This window comes from Mytilus trossulus, chromosome 3 (genome assembly GCF_036588685.1).
Source record: "Mytilus trossulus isolate FHL-02 chromosome 3, PNRI_Mtr1.1.1.hap1, whole genome shotgun sequence".
NCBI lineage: Eukaryota > Metazoa > Mollusca > Bivalvia > Mytilida > Mytilidae > Mytilus > Mytilus trossulus.
Window position 1 is genome coordinate 46,085,786 of NC_086375.1, and position 14,837 is coordinate 46,100,622.

The 14,837-nt window shown below is 31.7% G+C and overlaps 1 protein-coding gene across 1 annotated transcript; it reads left to right on the forward strand.

The window, feature by feature from the left end:
• Positions 1-3,537: 3,537 nt before the first annotated feature.
• LOC134709474 (uncharacterized) lies at positions 3,538-11,987 on the forward strand. Its single transcript, XM_063569630.1, has 2 exons — positions 3,538-3,867; positions 11,344-11,987. Exons 1-2 carry the CDS (start codon positions 3,810-3,812, stop codon positions 11,904-11,906), a joined length of 621 nt encoding a protein of 206 aa, XP_063425700.1. The 5' UTR covers positions 3,538-3,809; the 3' UTR covers positions 11,907-11,987.
• The last annotated feature ends 2,850 nt before the right edge of the window (positions 11,988-14,837 follow it).

Here is a 14,837-nt window from a genome sequence, read left to right on the forward strand (position 1 = left end):
ATCAAAGAGTTTAGAAATCAACTCTCTGGTATAATCTTTAGATCATTGTTCAACAACATTCTACTGTTCAACAAATGTCAGTATCTCATGGTTGTTAAATTGAAATCCTAAACATCAACAAAGGAATAACCTTTTGCGTACGCATATGCGAATTGCAGTACTGCAATGGTTTCTTTAACGTGCAGTAAACGTATATATCGACGTATGATTTAATTTCCTCATTCCGATCTTGCGTGGCTTTGCGTACTTATATATCCCGGAAAGTCCATTGATACTCATTATTATTAGGGGTTTTACTGGCGGTTATGAGAAGTTTAGGGATATTGCAATTATAGAACCAAGTCAAACTTCGGAAGATATTAAAATTAAATAAATCCTACTATTTGAAATACTAGTTGTTCTTACCTTTGTTCTAAGCTTGAGAATGTATCTACAAAGTCTAAAATTTTTGTTGTACATATTAAATAGACCGGTGATTAAATTGCTTATCGGTGTAAAATGTAGGTACATGAATAATATATAATCACTTAAACTAAGGTGGATCTTGGTCTCGCGGGGAAAAATTTACCCTGGGCAACATTGTTCAATTCTAGCAAATAAGATGTTATGCTAATACAAATTTTGTATGTATTATAGTTCCTTTACTTCATCGATATTTTTTCCAGAAACAAACGAGGAAACCTTTTGCCTCCAAAACTTATCAAAGTCATCCACTGTAAAATTGATAAAGTAAAACAGAATTTTCCTTTAAAGGAATTTATTTATCTAATTGGTGATAAAATACCTTAACAGTTATAGTAGCCTTTTAATAAGACTGATAATATAAGTAATTATCGTGGTGCAAATCTGTCCACATTCAGACACCTTTTTGTTGGATAAAAGTGTGGAAGAATTTAACGTTAGTTATGCATGAAGTCCACTTGTTATATATATTGAAATTTATCATAATTTAGAGTATAAACGAATTACAATTTGTCACTTTCTTCTTACATTAATAGCATACTAGGCTCACAATATATTTCAACACTTCATAGAGTGTGACATTAACTTGTCTCAGATGAATAATAACAATTTGATTTATTTCGATAAACGTTGTATTGAAAGCAATTCATACAGTCAGAAAAAAAAATCTTGCTGTAAATTTCGAGACAACCAAAACGGAAACAGAGATTTGTTATTAATCAATTCGCTATCATTTTAAAATGTGATATACAGCGTAAGGATTTATGTTATCTAGTTCATTGTGCTTCAAAGGAAGTTGACTATTTAGGATAACTGATTAATGGTAAAGATTATTAATAGGTCTCTGGCTAAGAAAAGAATCACACACAATGCAATACTGATTCAACCCACATATATTCATTGTGCACATGCCATTTCAATTTAGACTTTATAAAGACAAATTAATAAATATATTTTAAAATGTTGCAGAACATTTTCTATCGTAACATTTCACCATAATTACGCAGACAGTAGTTTGAGTAATGTGTTAACTAATTCAAATTTAAAAGCTAAAAAATCCTATATCAGTCTAAATTACGGTGTTGGGCTTTCCGCGAGTGTTTACGTATTGGCCAACTGTATAGAAATAATGCATATATTTTATAATAGAACCAATAACTTATTGAGAATTGAAGTATAGGTCCTCATTGCTCTTCAACTTCGTACTTTATTTGACCTTTTTAACTTTTTGGATTCGACCGTCACTAATGAGTCTATCAAAGGTACCAGGATTATAATTTAGTACGACAGACACGCGTTTCGACTACATAAGACTCATCAGTGACGCTCAAATCAAAATATTTATAAAGCCAAAAAGTACAAAGTCGAAGAGCATTGAGGATTCAAAATTCAAAAAAGTTGTGCAAAATACGGCTAAGGTAATCAATGCCTGGGATAAGAAAATCCTTAGTTTACCGAAAAATTCAAAGTTTTGTAAACATGAAATTTATAAAAATGACCACATTATAGATATTCATGTCAACACCAAAATGTTGACTACTGGGCTGGTGATATCCTCGGAGACGAAACGTCCACCAGCAATGTAAAAAGTTATCAAAGGTAATAGGAATATAATTTAGTACGTCAGACGCGCGTCTCATCAGTGACGCTCTTATCAAAATATTTATAAAGCCAAACAAGTACAAGGTTGAAGAGCATTGAGGATAATTTGTAGTATTGTTAAGATATTTGGTGATCGAATCTGTTCCTGTTATAATTTAAAAAAAAATATCTTTTAATGCTCAGATGAAAGATGGGGGTTTTCTCTGCTACGTCATTGAAACTTTGACGCCTTCGCTACGACTACATTCTGTAGTTCCTAAATTATTTCTGTTTGGTCCAAGATATCAATAGTATTAGCTCAAATCTATATTCCATTTTTGCTTTACTCATTCAGACAACAACGCAATGATACAAATAACAAATGAGAGGCCCTCTACAACAATTATTATAAGAACGAATATGGGGCATGTTGCAAGACGAAACCAGTGCCCCTATCCAACATTCACCCACTCTTTCCGGTTACACTCAAAAGTATATCACTAAAATACCGAACCCCAAGGAAAATTTAAAACGGAAAGTCCATAATCAAATGGAAAACTCAAATTGTTCAAACACACCAAGAACGGATAACAACTGTCATATGCAGACTTGATACAGGTCCCAACCTCCAAAGAGATCGACCAACTTAATAGTACTCCTTATTTTGAAGAATGATTTTTATGTTTCCACACTGAACATGCATGACATTTTTGTTGCTGGAAATGAGGCATACGATTATTAATTAATCATTCAACCCTTTATACAAACCTAGGGATACATCGTACCAATCTAATTAAATATTCCTGATACAACTAGTGTTTTGATTTATTTGAGATCATTTTCCAATATTTAACTGCTGATATTTGTTGTTAGATTATTTTGAAAGCAAATAATTGAAAAGAGTTGACAATTACAATGATAGTAATCCATTGACATTTACCCAACAGAAAACTTAGTTAATTTTAGTGACCAATGTTCGCTTTTTATTTGAAACATTGTTTTCAGAATAATCTCTTTTATTATTCTCGGAAAGTTATATTAGTGAAATTAAAATGAAAGCAGACGTCAAGTGGTAATTACATTTAAACCAACATACAACAGGTAATAATAAACAAAGTTGTCCAATATTTATATCTCATATCTCTACAACTTTATTGATTGCTTCTGGTAATAGTTCATAAACGTACGAATTTACTGATATAAGAATTTTCCCACGTGGTTCCACAAACGTTATCTAACAACTTATTTCTGATGTTATTTATTGTAATATCAAACCAATGCATTATACGGATTATAACTAATATTTCTTATTTAAGAAAGACATTTATACTGAAGTAATCGGACACGTCTCAAAAACTTCAAATTAGTTCTAACACAACCCTGTCGTCATTAACGTCTGCCTTGTTTATTTCCGGTGACACGTGACGATTGTTGTCCAATCCCTAATAACGTCACATATTAACATTCGCCTTTCACTAAATAAATGATCAAGTTTTCAAAATTAAAATTGATGTAGATGATTATTGAAAAGAAGTATTGTCATTATCCATTGGCATAGACTATAAATGGAATAATCGAAGGGTTACTCAATTCACTGTCGTTTGAACTTGGTAAACACAAACGTTACAAGTTGAACATGTGTCCGGCTTATGAAGCTGATGAAAGATTTATATGTGAAAAGACCAGGTTTTTGTTATAGACGCGCTTCCTTAGCTCGTTACAGTTTCGCCAACATGCTTTGTATCAATATATAACTAAAGCATCTTATGGAAATACATTCTCTTGTGAAAAAGACGTATTCTTGTTGTTTTCCAGCAAGTTTTAGTAAGTATTTACATGTAGCAATTTTCATAATTTCTGTGTTTCATAAGATATAAATATTAACAATTAATGTCACAATAGTTTATTATTTTTAAAAAAGGGGAACAAAATATAGTAAAAAGGGTAACAATAAGTCGTGTATCTTTTTTCCAAACGCGTATTTTTTTCATCATTATTTTGGTGTTACAAGTTAAAAAAACTATGCATGATCACAAATTGTCGATTCCATCGTTTCATTCAGTAAAAAATATATAAATAAAATAATACACGAATATAAAAGCATTCAAATTGTTTTTATGTTGAAAAAGCTTTTTGTTCGAAAATGTCAAATGTGATACCAAATTGCTATGGCATACACGATATAAACTAACTTTGATAACTGATTTGAAATTTTACGATTATAAACATTATCTTGTGTAGCAATAATTGTCCGTTAATTGAACACGTTTTCATTAAAACTTTTTAAACGATTTTTTTAATCATATTTTACATACATTTAAACTTTAACTTCATAATTCGCACATTATTATTTTTTCGAATAAAGATAAACACTTTTAGGTCGTACACTCAAATATTCATTCGCAACGATTTCATTTGTTCTATGATTGGTTTGACATAGCTGTAATTTAATCAATTCAACGTACACAGTATATTTTTGCCTAAATATGGTCTAGAATTTCAACTTCATTATTAATAAAAAATAAAAAAAAAATAAGGGAAAGTCAAAACTTCAATATCAAGATTAACCATATCATAAGAATAAAAAACAACTGTCAAATTCTGGACTTGGTACAGGGCCACATTATGGAATACCAAAAACGTCACACATATTTTCTTCTAAAAGGGATCTACTTTGAATGCCTCATTGCTTAGTTAAACAAATATTTTCATAATAATCCATTATTGGCACTTAAGGCAGCCATTAATATTTCGTAGTTGTTGTAAACGAAAACGATATTTACCCAAATTCAATAAGAAACAAATTCGAAAAAAATTAAGAAAAAAACAAAAATAAAATGATCCATTTACAACAATATATTAATGATCATTGAGATACATGTAATTGACTAGTTTATTATTAAATAGTTTTTTTTATCCTTTAATTCTCTTTCCGTTTTTTCAAATTCAAAAAAAAATTCAGCCTGAATACTATATTCGTAATCATTCATTAATAAGTTCTCTGTATAATAATAAAAGGGTGTTGACCTGTGGTTATACAATGCGGAACCAGCCCAAAATTTGCATAAATGTTGTAACCAATTTACCCAAGAAATAGTTTCACTTATAATGCATATGGTAAGTCTATAACTATTTACACCACTGGGTCGATGCCACTGCTGGTGGACGTTTCGTCCCCGAGGGTATCACCAACCCAGTAGTCAGCACTTCGGTGTTGACATGAATATCAATTATATGGTCATTTTTATAAATTTTCTGTTTACAAAACTTTGAATTTTTCGAAAAACTAAGGATTTTCTTACCCCAGGAGTAGATTACCTTAGCCGAATTTGGCACAACTTTTTGGAATTTTGGGTCCTCAATGCTCCCAAACTTTGTTTTTGTTTTGGCTTTTTAACTATTTTGATCTGAGCGTCACTGATGAGTCTTATGTAGACGAAACGCGCGTCTGGCGTATAAAATTATAATCCTGGTACGCTATTCTGACATACTATATTATCAGATTGGTTATTCTTTAAAAATTAAAACCAACGGGATCGATGCATTTGGTGATTAACGGTAAATGTTCAAGGGTATCGCCACCCTAGAGGTCAGCAATCTAGCAGGTGTAGACACGAAATATCACCCATAAGGTAATTCTTCGCAGGTTAAGGGTTGATGAAGTCTAAATTATTTATAACAATAAGGCGTTTCTACACCTATTCTTAAATGCCGAAGCTTTATATGAGTGTTTTGGACTATTTGGTTTAATGGTCTTTATCTTCGTATTTGATTTGGCCATCCAATTGATTTGATTTGATCACTACTCATGAGTCTGATATGGACCAAACGTCCGAAGTACAAAACAAAATTGATTGAAGGAAAGGGGTAGGTCCAGTAAGATCCCTTTTAGGCCTTAAATATAGCAGTTTAAAAAAATGTTAAAATGTAAACTTTTAGTTTTTTATTGAACAGTAGAGTGCTTCTGCTTTCTGCTTTATAAATATGGGCTATTTTAGACTATACAATGAATATATATTGGGTACTGACACCTTAAAGTCATGCTAAATTACTGAATTCTTCACAATTCTAGCATTTTAGTTCAATTTTAGACGGTTTTTGTGTAAAACGAAAGTGGCCGCATTTGTGTTCATCCCTAATATTGAGATGGAAGTTGTTGTTTATAATATATAACATATATGAAGGTTGAGATTGAACACGGATGCGGCCACTTTCATTTTTGACAAAAACCATCCGAAAAGTTACATTTTTCGGCATATTTGGTTGATTTTTCATATTTCAGCTTGAATCGGATTGTTTTTAATGAGTAAATCTGTGCAAATCTTTCAAATAAACTAATTGATTCAAATGAAATAGACACTTAAGTTGTCAAAATCTTTTGTCAGATGAACCTCAAATTAGATGCCAAAATCGGTCCTTACCGGACCTACTCCTTTACACGTGCAGAGAGCATATAACTCTCCCTACACGAGGCATATGATTCAGACCGAACGTGGTGGCGTACTTATGCATCTCGTACAGCATAAAGGATGTTCCGTCTTCGGCAGTAAATTAACTACCAGGCAGAGTCCAGTCCAGGAATTTCCAGTTTTAGGGTTGGGCTTAATGTATTATAAAACACTAATAGAAGTGACAGGAAAGAAGCCTGAAATGGATTGTTCACATTATTTAATCTGATTTTTACTTCGATAAATAATGCGATTCCGACACTGAAAAGAAGGAATTTATTTGCATTGCAATTGCTTGAACACTTCACAATAACGAAGACTTTCATACAAGATATACTTGTTTCTCTTCATAATACATGTTTGTTTTCGTGAAAAAATTATCGAGACAAAGACTAAAATTACTATCTATATTTTGTTTTGCCAGGTGAATGATCTCAGCTCGTAAACCATATATTCAACAGTAAGCTCAATCGATATGGGAATTTCGTAAAAAAGGGGGATGCTCAATTACGAAAATACACCGACTGTTAAATCTTGCAATTCCCGATGTCCGCACTAAAGAGTACAATCAAGCGGAAGCAAATTATCATTTTAATTTCCGTTTCAGGTGCGAAAATTTCTGCCATTAAGTCCAAAAATCCGATTAAAACATGATAAAAGTTATACGTAAATGAGATTATTTCAAATTGAAACAGATTAGTTTACTTAACGTTGCCGTTTACGTCACAGTATTTTAGAACAAAGGTCATTTTAAAATTCTTTTTTTTATTTGGTAATTAATTACAGTAAAATGTCAAACAAAGATTTTACCATAGTTCGTTGTAAACTTATTCAATTGCTTAAATCAAACAAAGTGTTTTTTTTTACATGTAATGTGACCAGTTGAAGAAAACATGCAGTGCTATTAATGGGGAAGAATGTGTTGTAAGCACAATTACGTTCAAAATTGATTGACATCAGTAGGTGTCTATTTAAAATTCCTAATGTCTTAATTTCATTTCTCTTGTATGACCTTTTCTTAAATTTAATTTTTACATTAGATAAATGTCGTTTTATATTTAATTGTTCTTACTTAACATTACACGGTTTAGTTTATTAACACAAACAACACAAACCAACCTAATGATTAATTATTCATACGGTACATGATGTAACGAAAAAAAAAAGAAGCTATGTTTTTCGTTTTTTTTTTCCATTTTGATTACAACATCAATGTCTTTGTTTAAAATTTTTTCCAACGTGGAACTTTAATCAGCCTTGTTGTTTAAATGCAAAATGAGTAGAAATATGGAAATGAAGGACGAAGACATTTTAAAATATCATTTTGAATCTAAAATAAATCTAAAAAAATACGTTCGTCAAATGTATTTATACCCCCGCTTTAAAAAAGGGGGGGTATACTGTCTGTCTGTCCGTCCGTCAGTCAGTCCGTCCCATGAATATTTTTCGTCGCATAGGATTTCTGAAATTTGGTTTCAGGGTTTATCTAAGTCACCTATACCGTGTGATGCGTTTTCAGATTGATCACTTGACAACTTCCTGTTTACCGAACACTTGTATGATTTTACACATGATAGCCAAGTTGAAAATTTTCGTCACATTATTCTCAGGAACTACAATAAAAGGATTTCTGAAATTTGATTTCAGGATTTATATAAGTCAGCTATACCGTGTGATGCGTTTTCAGATTCATCACTCAACAACTTCCTGTTTACCGAACACTTGTATGATTTTACACATGATAGCCAAGTTGAAAATGTTTGTCACATTTTTCTCAGGAACTACAATACAAGGATTTCTGAAATTAGGTTTCAGGATTTATATAAGTCAGCTATACCGTGTGATGCGTTTTCAGATTCATCACTCGACAATTTCCTGTTACCGAACACTTGCAAGTTTTTACACTCTTAATATTATCAACTTGCGGCGGGGGTATCATCAGTGAGCAGTAGCTCGCAGTTTCACTTGTTTCTTTCATTCTTGTTTATTTTTGCTTAAGACGTAAAGGAAAGGGACAAAGGGATCAACGAGTTACAATTATCATAAGATATACTTTTACATTGTGAAAGCAATACATTTTAAAAATAAAAACGTGACTCATTTCTTCCATGAAGGTTTCATGGTCAGAAATCTGTTTAACATATTGAAAAATGAAATGAAAACATAATCGATGAATAAGTAGATCTAAGACAAAAAATAACTGTTCGTTTTATCTTTTTTCTATTTAATATCTAAAATGATACAGTTAAAACCCAAATTTTATTTTGTTTCATCACCCGAAAACATTGATGAATCATTACACATTTTCTTTTCCACAATGCGTGTTGTTTTGCCATCCTACTTTTGATTTCTTTTTTAAACCATGATATTTTGACTTTTTTTGTCCTACATAAATATTCTTCAAATCATAACCAATCTTTTTTTAACGCTTTAAAGCATGACAATGAGAAATTGGAAGAAATCTCAAACATGCTATAAAATCTGTTTAGCATCAAAATGTTGTGTAAAATTAATTTCACGAGAACATCCGTACAAGTGAACCACAAAGTTGATTAAAAAGAATCGTTTTTCCAGTTATATGCATTCTTAATTACTATTACTAACGTGTATGACGTGAACTGATAAAACATTATTACTAAATGTGTGTGACGTTTGCTGCTAGAATAAAAAGATGTGTAGGTCGTACGACAAAACGACACGTATAAATAAAACAATTTTAGAAGTCAATGCAGTAGCCTTCAACCATAGTCAAATTTCTGTTTATATTGTCCAGACTCTAAACAAGGTTGGTAATAAATCACACTTCATGATTTATACGCAGGTCAAAGACTATCAGCGTACTTCCCTTTATAAAGTATATAACCAAATCACAATAAATACTTTTTTTGTGACCTCATTTATTTAACTCCATATTAAATATAACGCTTATATGATTGCTTATATGGTTGCTAACTGAGGCTTATCGTAAATGAAATCAGAAAGCATTGTGATGATGGCAAAGTGTATCACCTAGACTTTTTGACTTGACTGGACTCTCGCATATTTATTTCTTTAATCACATGCATTAATTTGTTATCTTTTTGTTTGTTACGACTTTACTTGATCCTTTTTTTTATTATTCGAAAATAGAATTTTAATTTATAAACCTAAAACAGAAGATGTGGTATGATTGCCAATGAGACAACTCTCCATAAGACACTAAATGACACAGAAGTGAGCAGATAATTTTATTGGTGGCATTCGACCTTATATCTATTAAGTTACAAATTCGAATATTAGCATTCATTTTATAATATGAATATTATTTGAACTTATACATTATTGTTTTGAACTCGGAAAACTTTCTATATATAACGCATTTGTTTTGGTGTGACGCAGTATGAATATTTGTGTGTTAATATTTTATATAATCTGTTTTATTAATACTTTTACACATGTACTTATGACTATGGTCTGGAAATGGCTTAAGATAATGAAATAAGTTACATCAGTAATCATACAGTAAATAGGCTTGTCAAAATTAGGTGTGGCTGTCAATTATAAACAAATTACTTTTCTCACCATGGGCCCTTTATATGGAATAAAAATATCTTTATATTAATTTGAAACAAGTGCAGAATATAGAATTTCAGTTATAAAATAGCATAAGGTGATAAATGTATTGAACACAATGCAGGATAATTTATCTGTCTTTCTGGCTGCTTTATACTATAAAATTGATTCCTAAATTCTAATTCCAATCTGTTCTGAAGGTCTAATGTCATCAATTAATACAATTGCTATTTACAGACAAATATAATGAATTACATTTTCTATTGAATAAAAAAGCATAAAGTACAGCTGTATTAAACAAGACAACAATAAAAAAAATATAATTATGAAAACAATATGTCAAGAGTCCAGTTCAATCCAGGTAATACAATTTGTTCATCATGATAACGTTCTCTACTCAATTATGAGTGAAACTGTCACTTCAATGTCTAATGGTGTCCATTGAAGAAAATGATGCGAGTAAGGTATTTCAAAGAGTTATAAAAATTACAATTTTGTTTTGTTTAACATAAGAATTCTGTTTTTATTCCTTTTCTTCTTTTAAATTGTATATGGTTTTTTTGTTAATTTCGTTCACTTTAATATCGCATAGTTTAATGTTCGTTATTCATGCATCAATAAGTTGTAGAATATGATGTCATATAAGAATAAAATAGAGGTTGATGGTAAGTTGCCACATGTGGAGCAGGATCTGCTTACCCTTCCGAAGGACCTGAGATCACCCCCTTTTTTTGGGATTCGTGTTGTGTATTCTTTAGTTTTCTATGTTTTGTGATGAGTACTATTGTTTGTCTGGTTCTAGCCATGGCGTTGTCAGTTATATTTTTGATTTATGAGTTTGACTGTCCCTCTTTGCCAATGAGACAACAAGCAACTATAGCTGAGAACAATTTCAAAAAGCTAATGGTAGACAGTTTTTTAACGAGAAATTTACCCAACACAGAACTCAAATAAGGAGAGCAATTATCATACGGGCAAATTCTACTGCATCTACATACTACGAACAGCAAGCCCCTTTATTCGGGTGTGTTTTTAGACTGCAACAAAATAATTTTATATATCTGTATTATTATAAAGGGTTCCACAATACTCCTTATAGTTATCAAAGGTACCAGGATTATAGTTTAGTACGCTAGACGCGCGTTTCGTCTGAACATTATAGGACGTGGATAATCAAATATGACAGGAAAAAAAATTGTTAACGAAATATCTGATCAGTGGGAAATTTACGATTACACATTGTTTTCTCCTATATCATCATGTTTGTATTTTTATGAGATGGAACATTATTCTCTTTCAGGCATGTTTATTCAACTTCTAATTATCGGTATATCTACTTGTGTGAATGCATATCCCTGGATAAATTTGAAAGAAAATGGTGTAGATAAGCTGTCAACAGGATTACAATACCAGGATAATAATGACCTTTCAAACGAATTGAATTCCTTGATTGAAAAACTGTATTCTAATAGACTCAGTACGTTAGAGGAAGAAAATAAATTATGGAGTGAAAACAATGATACACCAAACATATACGATAGTGACAAAACATCGCATGCTCTCGCAGAACTCTTGACGTACAATCCATTACCAGAGTGTCAAGAGAAATATTTGATCAATATGAAACAATTTATATCATGCATCAAAGAAATTCAAGGAAATATACATAGTGGTGTACTTTCAAAGCGCAGAGATGGGTTGATGAAGTTAAATCCTACTGGCTGGAAGCGGAAACGACGGGACACTGCTACAAGTTTGGCGCTTGATCAAAGAAGTCAAAACGAGTATCGACTTAACCAGCTGATTAATCACCTGTTGATGCAGAAGCGAGAAAAGATGCGGTTTAATCCAACTGGTTGGTGATGAAAGACTATTAGATACCTTAACGTTTAATAAGGCTTTGAAAATAAATTACAAATGTTTCCAAAAGGATAGTTTTGTACTTTACTTTTACATCAGATTAATTATATGTTGTCTATGATAAATAACAAAAAAAAAATGCACAATGAGACGTCAAGCAGTTGATTGTATACAATATGGGAAAATAAAATGAAAACCTATAAATTAGAAGGTCGGATAAGTCAATCTTTGTTACTGTTGAATTCAAAATAAAAAAAGCAAACGGACCAAATAATATGCATCATATGTTTAAAAGACACAAGTCTGTCAGTTGCCAATGATCAATCTGCAGTTACCATAACTATGTTATTTAGACGTTTTTCAATAGTGTTTTATCCTGCAGTGTCATATTATACTTTCAATCAATGTCTGGACATGGGATGAAGCAAAAGCGTTTTAAAAAAGGGTCAAGCAATGACATCAGTCCGGCATCTAAACTGATTTTCAAGCCTTAAACTCTCATTAACATATTGATTTACACTGCAGTATGTACGAGAGCTGTTAATGATCTAACAGATTGCTTCTTGTGTCTTGCCAGTGATAAAGTTATATTTATTTCTATCAAACAAACAGATAAAAAATAAATGACACTGATGCCAAGACGTTTAACACGAGTATTAATCTCAATCTCTGACAACATTTTAATTTTTAGAATACTACGGTGAATACATAGATCTTATGAGACACACATTGACAGAAGTTGTCTTCCTGTCATATTTGTATCATATTTAAATAAACTATTGAGGTAAAGGTCAAAATCAATAGCAGTGCGTGTGTACATCTTGCAGGCAAGGATAAAGAAACCGTTATTAAATTGTTTTGTAATATACTTTTCAATAATGTTTAAATTTTGTAATCAAGATTTTTAAGGAATCATTCCCAGGAGGATATTATGTGGAAGAGGGACATTCAAACTCCTAGATCGAAAATAAACTGGCAACGCCATGACTCAAAAAGACAAACGGTCAAATAATAGTACACAATACACCCAATAGAAAAATACAGAGTAAGCAACACGAACCCAACCAAAAACTGAGTGATATTAGGTGCTACTGGAAGTGTAAGCAGATCCTGCCCCATATGTAGCATCCATCGTTTTGCTTATGTTATTACATATCCGGTAAATAGTGTTATTCGGTAGGTCATTTTTTGTGAAACGGGAAGGGGATTGTAGTTACGACATAATCAACATATCCGATTTCATCTGTGAAACTGATATTCTAGAACGGTCAACCAACTCGTGATTGTGTCCGTAAATAAAGGCAACTGTAGTATACCGCTGTTCAAAACTCATAAATTCATGAACAAAAAACAAAATCGGGGTTACAAACTAAAACTGAAGGAAACGCATTAAATATAAGAGGAGAACAACGACATAACAGTAAAATGTTACATACGCAGAAACGGACCAAGCATTAGACAAAATCCTATGAGAATAACAAATATAACAAAATTTACGAAGGGATGATTTCAACTTCGCCATTTGGAACTCTTGCTGTTAATAGCTTCCTTGTGTTTAGATAGATTATTCTCATAGAACCATGCAAGTACAAAGGTTACAAAGAAGTTAAAAAAAAATAATACACATAAAAAATAAAATGCATAAAATTGGGACTAGACTACATACAACAGAATATTTATAAACTCAAACAGTCAAATGGAAAAGTTAAAATTGTATAAAGAAATACGTTTTAGGTATAAATATGCAAACTGATGGTTGTGAAGAAGTGAGTTGTCTATGAATACATCGTATAAAATTGAAGAGGTTACTGAGTGTCTTTAGTTGTTTGGAATAAAACAATGTGTTCAATTTGATAATGGCATGTCTGAGTACTAATATTTCATTTGGAATACATCTTTTTCTTTCATCTTATAAAGCCGGGCAAACAAAAATATAATGATGTTTGTCTCCGATATCTCTATTCGTACATATTAAAAATATTCTTTTACTTGAGTCGATATTTTGCCATCTCCCCTTTTCTATTGTCAGTGTAGAATTTGAAGTTCGGAATTTATAAGGTGCAAAAACATCTCGGTCATTGATAGTGTTGAAATAATGTTCAAATTCCAAATTTTCATTAAAGAGTCTATACGTAATGCATTTAGAAGAGTTTTGAATAACTGAATTCCAAATTTGATTTAACTGGTCAGTTAATCGAAGTTTGATACTTTTTTGTTACCTTGTAAGGTCTGAATTATGCACATAAAATATATATACAAATTTGTTTTGATTGATAATAACAAAGTGTCATCTTTAAGCAGCCTGCATCAATAAGATATCATTCGACATTTAATGCCTACTAGTTATCCAAAAGATCGCCCAGTTTCACCGTACACAATCATGATTGGTGTATTGGTGTAGATTTTTTTAGATGAAGTAAATATGAGCAACAACACTCTATCAAGGTAATCATGATAGGAAATACAAGCCCGGTAACATCGTATCAATTGGGAGATATATACCGCGGAATTTATTTTGGCGATTTTGTTCTATCCGCGAAAATAAGCGAAAATTTACACCCCGCGAAAATAACCCGCTATACGGTACTACGTATGCAGGCGCTGTTGCAATGTTGTCACATAAAAAACGGAAAGTTCACAATCGGCAAGCTGAAAAATCTCTTTTGTCGAAAGGTTTGTTTTCAACCGATCCTCATTATGAATGTCTTGGTGTAGGTAGAGATATGGAGTAGACTTAACTGTATCTGTTGTGTCCTTTAACTCTAGTTCAATGGGATAGATGCGTTCAGCATAGTCACAACATTTTGAATTACTTAGTAAGAGAACATCATTTACTAGTATATAGCGGAAAGTAAAGTAAAATGATATTACTAATGTCTTTGACACCCCAATGGTGACTGGGGAATAGAAATATGGTCACTTTGTCTTCTCCCG